The 17,702-nt window shown below is 36.9% G+C and overlaps 2 protein-coding genes across 2 annotated transcripts in view; both read left to right on the top strand.

The window, feature by feature from the left end:
* The first annotated feature begins 609 nt into the window (after window positions 1-609).
* On the top strand, window positions 610-1,444 carry LOC111056162 (cytochrome b-c1 complex subunit 6, mitochondrial-like). The gene has a single exon (XM_039421200.1). The coding sequence runs from the start codon at window positions 852-854 to the stop codon at window positions 1,323-1,325; it is 474 nt and encodes a 157-aa protein (XP_039277134.1). The 5' UTR covers window positions 610-851; the 3' UTR covers window positions 1,326-1,444.
* An 8,417-nt stretch (window positions 1,445-9,861) lies between these two features.
* LOC111056163 overlaps window positions 9,862-17,702 on the top strand; it is a 33,834-nt gene continuing 25,993 nt past the window's right edge. Inside the window, exons 1-4 of the mRNA XM_039421176.1 lie at window positions 9,862-10,117; window positions 15,063-15,155; window positions 15,989-16,129; window positions 17,171-17,363. Coding sequence (XP_039277110.1) covers window positions 10,026-10,117; window positions 15,063-15,155; window positions 15,989-16,129; window positions 17,171-17,363 — 519 coding nt within the window. The 5' untranslated portion in view covers window positions 9,862-10,025. The remainder of the gene's footprint in view (window positions 10,118-15,062; window positions 15,156-15,988; window positions 16,130-17,170; window positions 17,364-17,702) is intronic.

Below are 17,702 nucleotides of genomic sequence, written 5' to 3'. Positions count from 1 at the left end.
TATTATCCTTAAAATGCAAAATTTAAAAAAAAAACCTTATGTAAGTTTATACGTCGACGCGAAATTCAAAAAGAAACATACCTGTCAAATTTCATGAAAATCTATTGCTGCGTTTCACTGTAAATTCGGAACATAAAAACATGAATTTATACATAAAGAGAAATGCAAAACCGTCGACTTGAATCTTAGACCTCACTTCGCTCGGTCAAATACTGGTATCACCTATGCTATATAGAATCCAGAAAATCGGCAACGCTGTTCTCCTAATTTTCTCCACTGCCATTATAACGTGTACCTCATCATAGAAGCAAAAGCTGTACGGTACACAACAAATTCCCAAATTTCAGAGCACAAGGGCTCTGAAACAAATTTGATTGCAAAAAAATTTATTATATAATGTATTATTTCAGCTGAATTAGACTACATTTAATAATTTTAATTATAATTTTATAACTTCAGGTAAATTTATTTCAATAAATTCTATTTTAATGTATAATTTCAGCTGTTTCCATGTTAGAATAGATAAAGCTGTAAACTTTTCAAACTACGAAGTAAATTGACTCGAATCAGCTGTTGAATTCAATAATAGAGTTTCAATAAAATAAGTGGAAGAGGACAGTTCAAACATTTTACTACATTAGTATTTTTGTTCTTTATTTGGTTATTATTGCATGAATGTTAAGAGGAAGATTTTACATATATTAAAGCATTCAATGTTATAATACAAAAGATTAGAATTAGAAGTTTAAAAATTAAATGAGAAACAGCTTTGAATCTTGTAGGCTACTATTAATTTAGTTTAATTTGAAACAAATCAAGGTTAAACAGTGGGGTAATCCAAATCTCTATAAATGGATAGTTGGTGGAACAATAATTCTAAGAACAAATTGCTATCAAAAATAGAGCCTGTTTCAGATGAGCGAGCAAGGAAAATTCAAGAGGATTTAATTGAAGAGAAAGAAGAAATGAAACATCATGTGAGAATGCTTGAATACGATTACATAGAAAAGCCTTTAAATGCTGACGATATGGAGCTGGTATCCAATGTAAAACAGATTGAAGAAGATGATCAAAATGGAGACGAAGACAGCAATTATCAGAAAGATTATGAAAATGGTGGAGACGATCTGGTAGATCCTCAAGCAGAGCTAAAATCGGAATGCCAGACATCGCATTGTTCGGAGTTGATGGACGAGTTGATTGAATGCAACAAACGGGTCAATGGGAAGCGGCAAACTCTCGAGACCTGCGAACAAGAACTGTATGACATGATACATTGTGTTGATCATTGTGTTAGCAAGACACTTTTTTCACGTTTAAAGTAAGATTTTCAGTAATACATAACTATTTATGAATTTCAAATGACTAGCTGTTAACACTTCCTATATTTACATCACACCATGGAATTTTCTATTATACAGATTAATAAAATAATTATAATACACTTTTGTGAGTTTTTCTTTGCATGAGAGGTATTTTTAATGGATTTAATTAGTCTTATTGTAGTCTAGTTGGAATAATAGGTTTGAGCTTAACTATCAGCTGCATAGAATAATGTGCATTTTTATAATATAATGTCACCTGGCTGCTGAATCAGCTCTTTTTATTTTTTTTGTTGCGAATAATTCTTACATGAGCGTTTTGTTTGTGCGTGGGTATTGGAAAGTGCGTTGGTGAACGTCCGTGCTATCGGCGGGATTTGAACCCACGAACCAGGCAGTAGTACTAGCACACTTATAGGCCCGCCGCAAAGTAGACCCACGCTAATCCACGAAAAGCAACCCACGCCGTGGGAGGTTTTGTAAATCCATTCCTATAGAATTATTTATAATCAATCAGCTGACTATAGTGGATTATTCATTGCATGTATTAAACAGATGTCTGGAGAAGCCTAGCGATTGTTTACAAAACATCCCACGGCGTGGGTTGCTTTTCGTGGATTAGCGTGGGTCTACTTTGTGGCAGGCCATAAGCTTGTAACGTTCCTTACCACTAGTAGACCGACGCCCGGCCGGCTATGTCATCAGAGGATTTCAGGTCGCTCCTGATCAATTTCAGTGCCTCTAACGTGAACTAACGAGTGTCATTATAGGCAGCCGACATGTATGAATATTGTTTAGCATGAATTTTAAGTCTAGACAGACGTTATAAATTCATTCATTACATGATTTTTTCTGCGATGCCCCGTTGCCCTAAAATTGGATCAATTTTTATGCGGTTTGTGCTAAGTCACAGTTTATTGTTCTTATATGTATGCGCGCTCTAGCTATTATATTTTTGAGAAAAAATGCCAGTAAAATATAGTTACTATAGTGTATAGTATTCAATTGATTATTGATTTTCAGTAAAAGCCAACAACTCTCCAAAATTTACAAGGTTATTAAAAAATTAGTCGCTCCAAAAAGTTTTGCAAGATTTCCATGAAATATATTACATGCTTACCATTCAATGCTGTCACGCAGAAAATTGTAGTTCAAGATTTGAACTACAAAATAAGCAAATGAGATGTGTTGCTAATGATATATTACCTTTTTCGGTAATATTTCAGGAAATTGTCTTAGAAAAGTCAGTTCCTGTAGATATTTTTTAAGCAAATTCAATTTTTGAGTTCTCAAATTTAAGTTTAGGGGATTTATTTCTTATGTAGGGAGTTTTATTTTTTCAATCTCTTTTATTTTTATTTTATTTTTTCATAATTCGTAACTCATCTACTCGTTTATACATCGTAGACTCTTATTTGATGAATTTATTCATAACTGTCACCTGCTGAATATCCTCCACTTGTTCATCAGGACGCTTACTCTCTCTTAGCCTAATTAGATAATTTTCAATATATTTTTTCAATTCCTTCTTTCACCTTATAGTCTGTGTAAAATAAGTTGAGACTTGGCCCTCCATCCAAAGAAATTACAGGGTTGCCAAATCGTGTAAAATTGCAAATTTCCAATTCAACGTCAGAATTGGATAGAATATCGGTATAGAATATCGCATCCCCGATATCCTAGTAGTGCTTCAACCCTGAAGCTTTTTTAGCAATACGGTACTAGGATATCGGGGATGATATTCTACATTCAATTCTTACGGTGAATTGGAAATTTGAAAAAGTTGAGATTTTATACGATTTGGCAACCCTGTAATTTCTTCGGATGGAGGGCCAAGTCTCAACTTATTTTACACAGACTATAATAGAAATAATAATAATAATACAATGCGAATTCAAATTATTTCTATATCTATAACTGAGTTAATCCATATTTGACTGTTTTTAAGCCAACTAACTATTAATGTAGCCTACTACATTTAGCTTGCATTTTTTAGTGGTTGCAGATTCACAATCTGGTTTGCTGATTACGTAGAATTATTTAAGAACGTTATTTTTGAGGTTGACACTACAGTAGACTTTTTCTTGACTGACTCTATGCCTCAAATTTTTAAGTAAAATGTCTCCAGGTGGGCTTCAACAAATAGAAAGTAGTCAACAATTCATGACTACAATGCAATATTGTTACTTCATTTTAAAAGGAAATTGAATTATTTGATGCAATACCAGCATGGAAATTACCATCCTGTGGCAACTTTTGGGATTGCTGTTGACAGTAAAGAATATTTGTTTCATTAAAGGTGTGCTTATTGTATGTGGCCTAATTTAACATTTTTCTAACTTTACATTATTAATAGTTAGAGAAATGCTATGATTGAACACCTATTCTATTTATGAATTTCATATGTATAGAAATATTTTATTCATTTATTTTAGCACAAATTTATTTGATTCTTCCTGTCTTCTGAATCTATGTTTCCATGGTTACATAAAATCACTAATTTATTATTCATACACACAAGATAAATTTCACTATCGACACATTTCCATACTCATTCTACAAAACTATCAAACCTTATATATTAGTACTAAATTTTTGTAATTTCCTCAGTTAAGTTTGTTAAAACAATACATTTTTATCAATGTAAGACTACATAATAGGAACTCCAAAGATAACACACAAATGGAAGGGGAACAGCAGCTAATGATGTTGTTTGAAACAAATGCAACACTTGAAACGCAGAAGTTCAATAATTCAAATAAGAGACAAGCGCTTGTTGAAGAGCAAAATAGAGAAACAAGACTGTTGAGTCTTAATTCAAAACTATATCACACAACTGAACTCATGAATACATCAAAACAGGATGAGATCACTAAATATTCTGCTCCATTATGTGATTTGAATAAATCACGATACGCTGCAAATGATTTACCTAACAATAAAAAGTCGAAAAAGTCCCAAAAAGATAACTGTTTTTCACCCAAAAACAACATAGAAAGAAAGCAGGGATCGAAAATTGAAAAAGAAAGAAACGAATTGCCAACAAAAGCTAGAGATGAGTCACAAGAACTCCTTGACACAACTAATAAATCTTCTCAACTTGAAAAAAATGAATTGTCAACCAAATCTGAAGATGAGTCACAAGCATTGTGTAATTCAAAAGTTTCAGGTAGGTCAGTATTAAAATCCGACACCCGATCTTCCACAATTTCGAGCTCAAGTCCGTTATCGAAGTCAAGATCATCTTATACATTTCCTAGATCGCCGTTAGATTCAGAAGATAAAGGTTCACAGACTGCCGATCATGATGAGTTGATGCATTATTGGAATTGTGACAACTGCTCCAATAGTGGACAGTCAAATAGAAGTTCGAACCTACCAGCTATGAAAGGAGGGGGCTTCGGCTTCATGGGAACTGCAATGGATTATCAAGTTTCAGATAAAGAAAAAATAGAAGTAGATATATGTCCTCCACTTGAAATTATTCAACCAACTTTCAACGATTTCTATGAAATAGATCCTGATTGGCTTGAAGAGAGTGCTCAATGTCCGTATGAAGATTTGTTGGTGGAAGAGGAAGTACTAGAAGAGGAAGAAGAAGAATATGAGAGCATTGCATCAGTGGATCCGTGCGAAAATATGCAATCGATGACTGAGTGGGAGAGATGTTTGGCTGGTTGCTGCCAAGAAGCATGTGACGAGAATGCAAGTCAGGTATCCTATGATTATCAATGTGATGAAGAATTCACAGCATGCAATGATGATGACTGTGAAATATGAAGAATAATTTTTTCATGAGTTTGGATATCGGAGAGAATTCAAAGCATATAAATTACACTGAACCGCCTGAACATTGATTTCTTGAAGATTTTTATTCAAATATAAAGATTATTATTAAGGATTGAAGAATATTTATTTTGAAACTATTTTTCATGAGTATGGATATTGGATAAACATAATATAAATTACACTGAACCGCCTGAACAATGTTTTTTTGAAGAATTTTATTCAATTAATAAACTGACAAAAATATTAAATGTTACAGTACCGTAGGCTATGTGATTTTGAGTAGGCTATTATTATACCTATTGTTTGAATAATATAGTCCTCTCAATGAGTTTCCATGTTTATTGAATCCCAATTGACTTCTTTCGTGAAATAACTTAATGGTATTACCTATTCTTGTTCTTTATTATCTTCAATCACCTCTTTTTCGATTCTTGATAAATAGATTATTGGATATTATTCCCTATTGTGGGCTTGTGGCCTAATTTCCTCATTTTTCTTACAAAAACTCGGCCAAGAGCGCTTCGGAGTTTTCTAAATCCCCATCACCTGCCGGACCTATATATGTGTCATAGCCAATATTTGTCCACGTTGCATGATTAAGTTTCCCATTTCTGTCGGGAGACCATAGACCTGCGATTTGTGGACGAGGATTGGTCCATGAACATGTCTCGTAAACAACCTCTGAGACCAAAATAGCGCAACATGTCTCACAGTGTGTATCAGGCCACAGAGAAGGAACGAGATCCTTATAGTCCTTATTTTGGACTAGGAGAGCAGTGTTGCCAATTCTCTGCCTTACAACCGCCATATATAGAGGATTTCTGATACAAGTATACCTTATGTAAAACCGGTATATCACCCAATTTTAAATACAAGCTATAAATCTGTCCGGTTCACACCAGCATAGCGTAGATTTTAATATTGGGAGATAAGATGGCATACATCTTCCGAAGATGTATTCCTAGCTAGCTACACGTAGCTGGGTGTGTGAAAAAGTTTACAACAGATACTGTACACCAGTATCACCTACTCTCTATAGATAGCGGTGGCAAGGCAGAGAATCAGCAACGCTATTCTCCTATATTTCTGCACTGTCATTATAATCAATATAATATTCCATTCGTGAAGAAAAAATATTTCTCAATGATTAAATTCCACAAATTAAATTAATAATTATTTCGTTGATTAATTTATATTTCTACATTAAATAAATGAACATATTTCATCTTTGCTTGAGATTGGTGGACTTAATTTAATAAATACAATAGAATTCTTCAGTATTGCAAACTCTGGTCTACAAGAAGCATACCGGTACTGTATACATTTCTACTGGAATAATCAAAAGTACAAGCAATCTTGGTGGTGTTATTATTTTCATTTATTGAACCTATGACTTATTGTATGAAACGAAATCTTTCATCTTTATGAATTTCGACTCATAAATATTATTTTAGAAGGAAAAGGAATGATATTGATCAGTCAATAGCAGTATCAGATATTTTGGCTTCATGATGTTTGGAATGCTTTAGATTTATGAGCTTATCACATTGAATAAATGTAATTAACTCAAGCACTTTTGGAGCCATGACACATTCGGGATATAATAATAATTGTTAAAAAAAACTATCTGGAACGTCGTGGAGCTAGAAAAGGATAGCCCTATCTGAATTGAATTTATTTCCATAGAATAATACAACATATATTATAAAATATAATACATACACAGGATATAGCAACGCTACAAATATTCAAATTAATTAAACAAAGCAATAACACATAATAGTGGGAATTATCCCCATTACTTTGATAACTCCATTATTACCATTACTGAATACTATAATAAATTATGCTTTGTCTTGTAATCTGCTTTGTCAAATGATAGACAAGGATAGTGGATAGCAACACCAATGCTAATATTGGCCCAAGGTACTGCCTTTTCAATGTGGACCTCACTATATTGGCTAAGAGCATCTACTGATCTACACTCTGTAGGATAATCGTTGGTGTTTAATTCGTCAATTAGGGCCTGATTATTAGCCATGAGCGACTGAGTCCGACAACGTCCGGGGCTCAAAAAGCATTTGGTGTGATAGAACTTCCATGAATGATCTGTCAGAAAAAATCTCGTCATCTGTTTCCCGAGCAGGACACCGAGGCTGGCGAACAAATTTTCCAAGTAACTTAGACTGGTTGTGCATTGAACTTTATGGCGCTTATTGAGCTTTATACAGCCATTACGCCATTAACGTGGACCTCACTATAAATCAAAAACTACCTACCATTTAACTTTTTAATGCAACATTTTGACAAATTAGGCGCTTGCTACTTTTTTGAAATCCCTTCCATCTATCATTTCCATCTATCATTACCCTGTGGGATGGGGGAGCTTCGAGTCGAACTTCGCAGCCTACTCAAGAATGTGTTGAAAACCAGAATTCACTCACAGTATCTCTGCTTATTGTAGGAGGCGACTGAAAAGGACCCTAAGACAACTCCAGAAGTTGCTTTGCCTTCAAACCCACTGGATCTGCCCCATCAGGGCAGTTTCGGAGAGGCAAAAAGAAAAACCCAAGAGACTGATTGATTGATTGAGTACTTTATTTATGTAGATTACAATATATACTGGCTTATACACTTATATACAATAGCTTACAATACAGCAAAATTATAGATGAATTCACATAATATAGACTAAGAAAATAATTATTGAACTGTATATGATATGAAAAAGCAATTTGTAATATAATTACTATAGATAATAATTAAATTGTTATGCATCTACATAAATTGGCAGAGCTTTGGACATATCAATGTCCATTCTTTGGAAAGAATATTAAAAATATCCTCCCCAATAACTCTCTACCAAAAGCGAGACCAGAGATGGGTGAAACTCCAGTCACAAATGCGGGTCAAGAGGCTGAGTCGAGGGTGACCAGGTGCCCTAGAGGCAATTTGGTGACCCCTCCTTCAGCGGAAGGACCTAAGAAAAGCTAGGAGTGGAACTCACGTAGGTCAAGAGTTTTTGGGTGGAGAGGCCAAAACTCACCACTGCTCAAAGAAGGGCGGCCATTCAGGCTAAACTTCTTGGGAGAGGTGAGGCTTTAGAACCTGCAGAGTTTCGGAGGGGTGGAAAGAAAAACCCAAAAGACCAGAGATGGATGAAACTCCAGGTACATATTTGGGTCAACAGGCTAAGTCGAGGGTGACAGGACGCCGGGCGCCCTAGAGGCAGTTTAGCTTCCCCTCTCTCAGCGGAAGGACCTACAAAAAGTCCAGGAGTGGAACTCATGAAGGTCATGAGTTTTGGTTGGAGAGACCAATCCTCACCACTGCTCAAAGAAAGGTGGTCATTCAGGCAAAACGTCTTGGGAGAGGTGAGGCTTTTGACCCTGCGAAGCTTTGGAGGGGCAAAAAGAAAAACTCAAGACCAGACCAGAGATGGGTGATACTCCAGGCACAAATGTGGGTCAAGAGACTGACCACCCCTTCCTCAGCAGAAGGACCTTCAAAGAAGGCCAGGAGTGGAACTCATGTAAGTCACGAGGACTAATCAGACTGAAGAGAATGCCAAGCTGGACACTGGATTGGGACAAGCAACCAGATGATGAATGGGATGTTAGCATAGGGAAAAACTCCTGGTTCTTGTAAAGGACACAGATATTGGTTTGCCCAACTAACACACTACTTGGGAACACAATAAGCTTTGTTTGACGTGTGGGGTTCTTTGAACCTCTGGATCCTTGAATCTGTCCCTTCAAACATTACATGACATTCATGAATGTGGAACCAGAAATAGGAATGATATCAGAGTTCAACAGCTCAGGATTACTACTTCGCAAAAAAATCTTGTGTACGGTATACATCTGTCAAACTTTACAATTCTTTACTACTAAATTGAAAACTACTGAAAGCCTAAATTTTATATCGCATACAAGAATTTTATGTGATTGACTAGACCAAATATTTACAGGCCAATACTATTATGTATTATCAAAATAAATTGAAAACTACTGAAAGCCTAAATTTTATATCGCATACAAGAATTTTATGTGATTGACTAGATCAAATATTTGCAGGCCAATACTATTATGTATTATCTAGTACCTATTATCGACGTTTGTAAATGCATTGTTATCAATGTATTTAATAATGAAGATTCTTATTCCTATTCTTAACATGTTAGGACAACAAACAAGAGCACAACGAAGTTTTTAGGTTATAAAAATGACGTCAAACGGGTTCACTGCCTTCACGATACCCCAAAACGACGGTTTCGGAATCTTTGGTCAGTTTGTGCTGGTGAAATCCGTCAGCATTCGAAACTTCTGTTCAGCCAGGAACCACAGTTTCGAAACCGGCGGTTTTAGAAATTTTGGTGAAATTGGGCTGTGATGTGATAAACTGGATTAAAAACGTCCTAGTTTGTCGTCAAACTATTTTGTCGCAGCCCCTGTGTTGTGGACAGGCAAGATTATACTCATTATTTGACAAGTCGTTAACTATTCACAACAAACTACATGGAAAGATTAGAAACAGCGCTTGAAGTCGACAGAAAGAAGACTTGGTATTCACTTAGTGAAAATCGAACATTTTTACAAAACAACCTACTCTGTCGTTGGCCGCATTTGTCGGAAGGTGCAAAAATGAAAATCGAACACATCTGTCGCCTCTTGACACGGCAAACTGGGTCTGCTCAGGAATGTGACTCAGTTTGTCGTCCAACCACTTTGATCTCCGAACCACGAGGCGATGGGACTGAAATAGAAAACCTAACCTCACTTATTTTGAATTTTTTGGGTTCTGTGTACTGTGACAATAATCAAGTTAATTTATGTTAACTTCTTGCCTGAAACAAGCATTCATCCATTAATCAATTTGTTTGATTCATCCGCAGCGTAAGCGTTCTTGTACAAAATGCCCGGTTTCTCACCAAGAAAAAATAAGATTTTATCTTCTAGCAATGAAAGGATTTCTCAAAACACAAAATTTGTGCCGTGGTATTCAACGTGAGTTGCTGAATAGTTTATTTTCTATAATCATATAAATTAACCAAATTAAATTCAAACACCATGTGGTAGACTCTTATTGAAAACCGCTATTTAGTAAATTTGCATGATTTTTCATACCTAGTTTTTTGAGCCACTAACATTACTATAATTACCCAACTTCTTATCTTGTATAAAAAGAGGTAATTGTTTAGTCACTAATAAACATGAAAGTATGTTTAATATAGTTACAGTGCGACATACAAAAAGTTAATATTACAGTTAAGTCTTTGTGTAACATTAAATTTAAACGTATTGCATTTTTTTAAGTAGATGTCCCATGGTATAGGGCGTTAATGTCGCAACTTTTACTGTAGGCTATCTCAAGCTGATAGTCCACGTAGTTCTTTCCTGTAAAGCTTTATGACGGTGGTAGTCTCTCATACTGTGCCGTTTATATACTCTTACCCTGTCAAAACAGTAAAAATCGACAGTAATCGGCTTTAGATAACAGTAAAAGTTGCGACATAAACGCCCTATACCATGGGATATCTACTTACGCTATTGTTTCTCTATGATAACACTTTCCGCGTGTCAATTGTATCGGCTCTCTAGAGGGGTGCCTAGATTGTACCTGGCAGATGAGAAGGTCATGTACTGCACTGGCTGCAAGGGTTGAATAACTTTTGATGCTGAGCCAGGGGTCAACTGTATTCCACCTCTCTTTTTATTTGTTAGTTTTATGTTCCTTTTATTATTATTCCTCTAGGAGGCTGCATATTTGTGTGTATGTGTGCACACATGCACATTAAATTATTGTATTCTTGTCATGTAAACCACTGCGATACCATACGCTTATATATTAAGCTTAGTGAATGCTTAGTATATTAGTATGCTTAGTGAAGCAGATGAAGACTTCCACGTGCCACGAAATCACAACACAGTCTTTGATAGGTGGGACCCGGTAACAGCAGACGATATCATTCTGATGGTAGAGTTTCAAAGGTAAAAGTACCCAGGATATATATGGTGTGTCAGTTGACCTATTGAAAGCTATTATTGAGGAGATTGCTCACCCCCTCAGCATTGTCTTGAACTTTTGCCTAGAGGCAGGCTATTTCCCTTCTGATCTGAAGCTTGCCAAAACTGTACCTGTCTTCAAGAAGGGAGATCCATCAGACATGGGTAGCTACAGGCCCATCTCAATTATTCCAGCTCTGGCACAGATTTTTGAGGTGTGCATGAAGAAGCAGCTGGTTCTCTACTTTGAAAGAAGAGACCTATTTACAAACGCCCAGCATGGATTCAGGCAGGGAAAGTCAACGGTCACTGCGGTATCACAGCTAGTTGCTGAGATCCTCAACTCTTTTGAGGTGGGTGACTCAGTGTCTCTTGCTCTAGCGGACTTGAGCAAGGCTTTTGAGTGTGTTTCACACGATATTCTCCTCAAGAAACTGGCTGCTTATGGAGTGCGCGGTCCAGTCCTTGCCACCTTCAGAGCCTACCTTTCTGATAGGAGGCAGGTTCTTACCCTTGATGGAGCGAACTCAGGTCCACTACAGGTTCGTCACGGAGTGCCACAAGGTTCAGTGATTGGTCCTGTTTTGTTCCTGGTAATGATAAATGACCTTGGATTTATGGGCAACATCCTCATGTTTGCTGACGATGCCACTATTTTCGCAAGGGGTAGAGCACCAGATTTGTCCAAGAGGTTGGCAGCAGATATTTTTGAACAGGCGAAGCAGTGGTTCACCAGCAATGAGCTGATGCTTAATGAAAGCAAAACCCAGGAGACAACATGCACTCTTGTTCGGGAGCAGCTTGACGATCTCACAGAAGTGAAGCTACTGGGTTTTACACTGGATGCTAAACTTGGCTGGAGTAGCCACATTGATAACATCTGTAGGAAACTAGCCAGAGTGATGTACCTACTGAGACGTCTGAAGCCATTAATCTCCAGGAAGCATCTGGTGGAGGTGTATTTTGCTATGTTTCATAGCCATATCAACTATGGACTTCAGTTATGAGGGCACGCTCCAGGCTGTAAAGATGTACTGCTCCAGCAGAAGAAGGCTCTAAGGATCCTAGATTCGGCGGGATACTTGGACCACTGCCGACCCATCTTTATCAAGCTGAGAATATTCACGGTATACAATCAATATATCTGGCTCTCCCTGTTGCACGCAAGGGATAATTTCCACTTGCTCACAAGAAGAGAAGACAGACACTCCTACAACACCAGAGGGAAAGCGAAAATAGACATCCCTTTCTGCAGGCTGAGTAAGAAGAAGGATTGTTTCCCAATACTAGCCCTAAGGATTTACAACGCCTTACCTGACAGTGTGAAGAACTTGGACGACAGGAGCTTCAGAACAAAAATCAAAAACTGGTTAATAGAGTCTCCATTCTATTCAGTGGAGGAATACTTCGAGGCCTCTAGAAACATCAGCTAACGTCGAGAGATAATTAATGTAATGCATACAGGCAAGGCCATCTTGAAAAGTTCAAATATTACTATTCTTAAATGTTTTTTATATGTTTGACTAAGTTTATAAACGTAAATAAGTGTTTATTACGGACATAGTTTTATGTCAACTCTACGACAAGGACCAAGTCAGGTCCATTTTCTGACACAGTCAATCCAGTTATCTGATCATGACTAAGGAGAGAAGTATGAAGTATGAAGTAAGTATTTATTTATTTGATCATTCAGAATTACACAACTTACAGAAGAGTACCACAGCCCAAAACGGTTCCAATTCTAATTTATAAAACATACCAAATGTATCAAGGTTTTGTGTCACTCCAACTTTCTTCAGCTACACACTGATTTAAATTTATAGATATATAACTCATGGCCTCAACATGTATCTGGTCATGTGTGACCTGACCTGACAAAGGCATTTGATTCTTTCTGACATGACACTCTGCTGGGAAAACTGGAGAGATATGACATATTTGGAGTAGCTCACAGGACGTTGAGTGATTATCTTGCCAGAAGAAAGCAGGTAGTCACAGCTCAGGGTGTGAAATTTCAAGAGTAGAATGCTACGGCGTAACACAGGGTACCATCTTGGGTCCACTACTTTTCCTCATCTTTATCAATGACCTTCAGAAGGCTGATAAGGCTCTCTTATTTGCGGATTGCACCACCCCAATTGCACAGGATGAAGCTCCCTAGGTGGCCATCTACAGATCAACCCAATTTCTTGAGGAGGCTGGAGTGTGGTTTTCATCAGACAAGTTGTGCATGAATAAGGGAAAGACCTAGAATCTCCAGTATACATCTACCGTCCTTTGGCGGACAAAAGGTCAAGCTCCTTGAATTTGTGTTGGACTTTTCTTTGTCATGGGAGCAGCATGTGAGCATGGTTTGCAGTCGACTGTAGAAGGTGACGTATCTGATACGGAAGCTGGAGAGACTAGAACCCACCAGGTACCTACTAACAGCCTATCACGGCCTCTTCCATAGCCACATCAACTATGGTATTGTGATCTGGGAGCATGTGAAAAGATTCTCCTGCTGCAGAAAAATGCTCTTCGCATTATCAGTGGTAATACCTCGCCTTGAACCCTGTAGGCCAATCCTTGAGGCTGATTTACACGGTGCCAGTCGGCTTGCCAGTTAAGGATGCCAACGACTGGCACTGTGTAAACGGCTCACGCCAGTAACTGGAGAGGCCAGCAAGCCAAGGACGCGCCAGTAGCTGGCAGTTCCAGCAGAACAAATATTTTTTTTACTGGCGCGCCAGCTTCCCCCTCTACCACGTAACCTCAGTGGCGCCAGCCGACAGGCACAGTGTAAACGGTAACAGTCGCCCACCAGTCCCAGTCACCGGCCGGAACATATCATCCAACTTGTTCCAGTAGCTGGCAACGTGTAAACAGGGTACCGCTTAAAGCTGGCATGCCAGTCGCCGCTTGCCAGTGACCTTCCAGTCAATATCCAAACTGGCATGCCAGACACTGGCATCGTGTAAATCAGCTTGAGAAGTGCTGACTGTCTTCAGCTAATATCAATACATCTACAGCTCATTGCTGCAGCTGATGGGGGAATTCCACAGGTTTCAGGACAGATGTCAATTGCATCAGCACAACGCCAGGATATCAACCAGCCATACTCCAGACTTTCGCGTTCACATAGCAGCTACCCCATTTAAGCCCTAAACATTTATAATAGACTGCTACAGAATCCCCGCAACCTCCAGTTACATGAGAAACTTTTAAGTATGCCATCCTATGGTGAGATGGCCAGTTTCTTTGAGTTGTTTTGATCATCACATTTAGGGCCAGCTTGATGATCTTTGTTTTAATTGTTTATTATTTTACTTTTATTATTGGCGAAATCTATCTAGCAAAAGGCTGGTCAACGATTGATTGAATTGAACTCCTGGATACCTGGCCATAAGCTATATACCCTGAGAAGAATAGGACTATCAGCAACACCAGCATACAATGTTTTTGTTGGCGCACGCACACACATTCTGGTTCTCTGCCCATGTAGCTTGTCAAGTTATACAATTTATACTTATCTGGTTAAGTGTAATGTCACGGAGTAAAGAACACTTATTCCTTATTCCGTGGTAATGTGAATGGCTGGCGCGGGCCTACTACTCTGCAGACCAAACGTACCTTCACAATTTCAGCCTGGATCTTATGCTTATGATTTCATGATTAACCAATATGTAGTTACAGTTGTGTTGTGTATGATGTTGTGGTACTTTTCCATAATGAAAACACAAATTGTAAATTGTCAATAAAAGTGGTTGACAATGTCAATTTGTGTTTTCAATTTGTAGTTGTTTTCTCTCTAATCTTCTAGTAGTTATTCTCTTGAAGTATACTTTTAAGCTTTACCTAAGCTTCAATACTTTCAGACTCTACCTATATTTAGTTTAACAGAACTGTATCAAGTAGGCTAACTTAAATGATTCTATAATATAAATAATATGATGTTATTTTTCAGGGCGGAGTGGAGAGGGGTTTACAAAAAAATATACTCTGATGATACGGAGACAATGCAAGATGCTTACAAAAAACTGTGTATTTGGAATGCTAGGTATGATTTATTCAAGTAACATTATTTTTAGATATAATTAGTAGTAAAGTTTTAGGGTACGTTTTCTCAGGTCTACAGACTTGCCTGCTGGTATAGAAAGTACAATGGAGCTTTTGCAAGTTATGCTACGGGATAGATCATGTCAAGATCAGAACAGTCGGTCTTATTCTCATGTAAGTTTTTATGTGTTATCTATGTACAAGTATTCAATATCTACTCAGTTTCCTTCGCAGTGAAACTTGAAAAAACCAACTAACCTAAGAGACGTACAGCGTACATCAGCTTTAAAAACATGATAAGACGATTCTTTTTACTATATGAACACCACAAGAAGATGGTCTCTTGAAATTAGTCTTGGAAAGATGAACTACCGTATACTTTTTGATTTTTTCAATCATCAAATGATTTTTCTTACAATGATATATTTCCTTGTAGCATTGGTAACTAATTCCTCTTACCATTTTATACATTTATTTATTTGTTGAAAAATTGAAAGTAAAGTAATGTAAGTGATGTTGCAGGCTTCTCCTTGCACTTATTATTATTATTATTTTGCTGGAAAGCTTCTTCACAACCAGATGGTTGGTATTTAGAGTGCTTACGGGCCTAAGTCAAGTAAGCACACTTTACTATTGAGTTTGTTGACTGTTGAATAATGGTTCGTATTGTAGCCTACATATATCAGTTACATACAGTTGTAATTTGATTATTATTATTATAATTCAAATAATTACCCGTTTCTAGAAATTACAATCATAATGCTCATTTTATACCTATCTTTATTCCTATATTCATTTATACATGTCAATATTAAAATAATATATCTACTTCAGGTCTACAGACTTGCCTGCTGGTATAGAAAGTACAATGGAGCTTTTGCAAGTTATGCTACGGGATAGATCATGTCAAGATCAGAACAGTCGGTCTTATTCGGAAAAAGACTTGGCACTTATGTATTCATCAGCTATCTTAAGGTTAGTAATGCATCAATACTGATTCCTGATCTGAGAAAATTGGCCCAGAGCATCATCTGAAATGAAATAGGAACTCTTATTTTTGATTTCTATAATACAGTAAATGCTCAGACTACAATATTATTCTTGGTTCAAAATTATTGAAATTTGAGAATCCTTGCCACGTCTGATACCATGTTTTATCCTGAACTAATGAATTGTGATCAGAAAAACTCTGATACCAGACGTGAGCCAGCGAGGTTTCTCGTTTTTTATTTATTTTGTTAATAAAACATTCGAAGAAAATTTGAAATGATATAGAAAACTCTGACAGGAGTGGATTCATGATCTGGAGTTTAGAAAAAGATAATTCAATGGTAAAGGACCATCCAAAGGAAGCTGACACTTATGATGAGTTGATGACCGATGGATTGTAGAAAACGTTTCAGTGTGCGGCCATGCAGATATGCAATTAGCGATGATTGACCAATTTGAAATCAAATCGAAAAGTCTGGATTAAACCATCTATTAATTGTCCAACAATTTGTAAAAACTTGAATATAGTCTTAATCAAGTATAAAAAATTGACCCTCTTATTGCTGCACAGCTATAGCACTCTTATTCTCCAAGAAAAAACGTCGTCAATTTGCAGTTCTTAATAATGTAGAATGATCACTGCTTCCAAGTTGAAGTCGGCACTGAATGGTAATGAATGGAGCCGTCAATACGCAATGGTAATATTATAACAGTGCCTGTCTGTGCTAATCCAATATGCTTTCCAATTTTGTATCAATGCCCATATCACTGAATGTAATTAGAAATGAACTAAGATTGACTACTCACTACATTATTATTATGTATTATATTTATATCAATATAATACATCTGCCATATGGTGAACTTAGTTTCTTCCTGAATCTCTCAATATCTTACATATTTTTATTATCTAATCACTTACATATATTCAACTACAGAAATTATTCAATGCTTAACGCTTGTTTGTTTTATTTTTTATTTGTATTAAATGTTATAATATTCTATTGATTTCTTCATTCCTTACAGATTCTTGAATCATTTGAAGTCCATGCACAGACAAGTGAAAGAGAATAAAGTGGCAAGTATGTACGATATGGCTTCAGAGTATGGCATTCCCGATTGGATAATCAACCTTAGACATGAAGCATCACATCAGTGCTCTTTGCCGTCCATCCATATTTTACGTTCTGCATGGGTCATCGCCTTTGAGTGGTTGAAGGTGGGTACTATACTTTTGAGAATACAGCTCAAAACATTGCATAGGAATTGTAATATTGTTAGTGATATGATCCGCAATATATCCACATTTAGATAACCAGTCAAAGCATTTATTTCTAGACTATCTAATAAATAATTGTTAAAGATAAGCGATGTGTCATCAGCAAACAACAGAGCTCTGTGATCTTTTAACTCTTTTGGTAATTGGTTCACATACAACAGAAACAGTAAGGGACCCAGAATTGAGCCTTGAGGTACTCCAGCCTGGACCTCCAGTTTTTGAGATTTAATTTTTACTATTTCATTCCCATCCACCTTGGTAAGCTCAACACACTGGTTT

This window comes from Nilaparvata lugens, chromosome 1 (assembly GCF_014356525.2).
Source record: "Nilaparvata lugens isolate BPH chromosome 1, ASM1435652v1, whole genome shotgun sequence".
NCBI lineage: Eukaryota > Metazoa > Arthropoda > Insecta > Hemiptera > Delphacidae > Nilaparvata > Nilaparvata lugens.
Note: the sequence above shows the minus strand (reverse complement) of the source record. Positions and strands in the feature narration are given on the sequence as shown.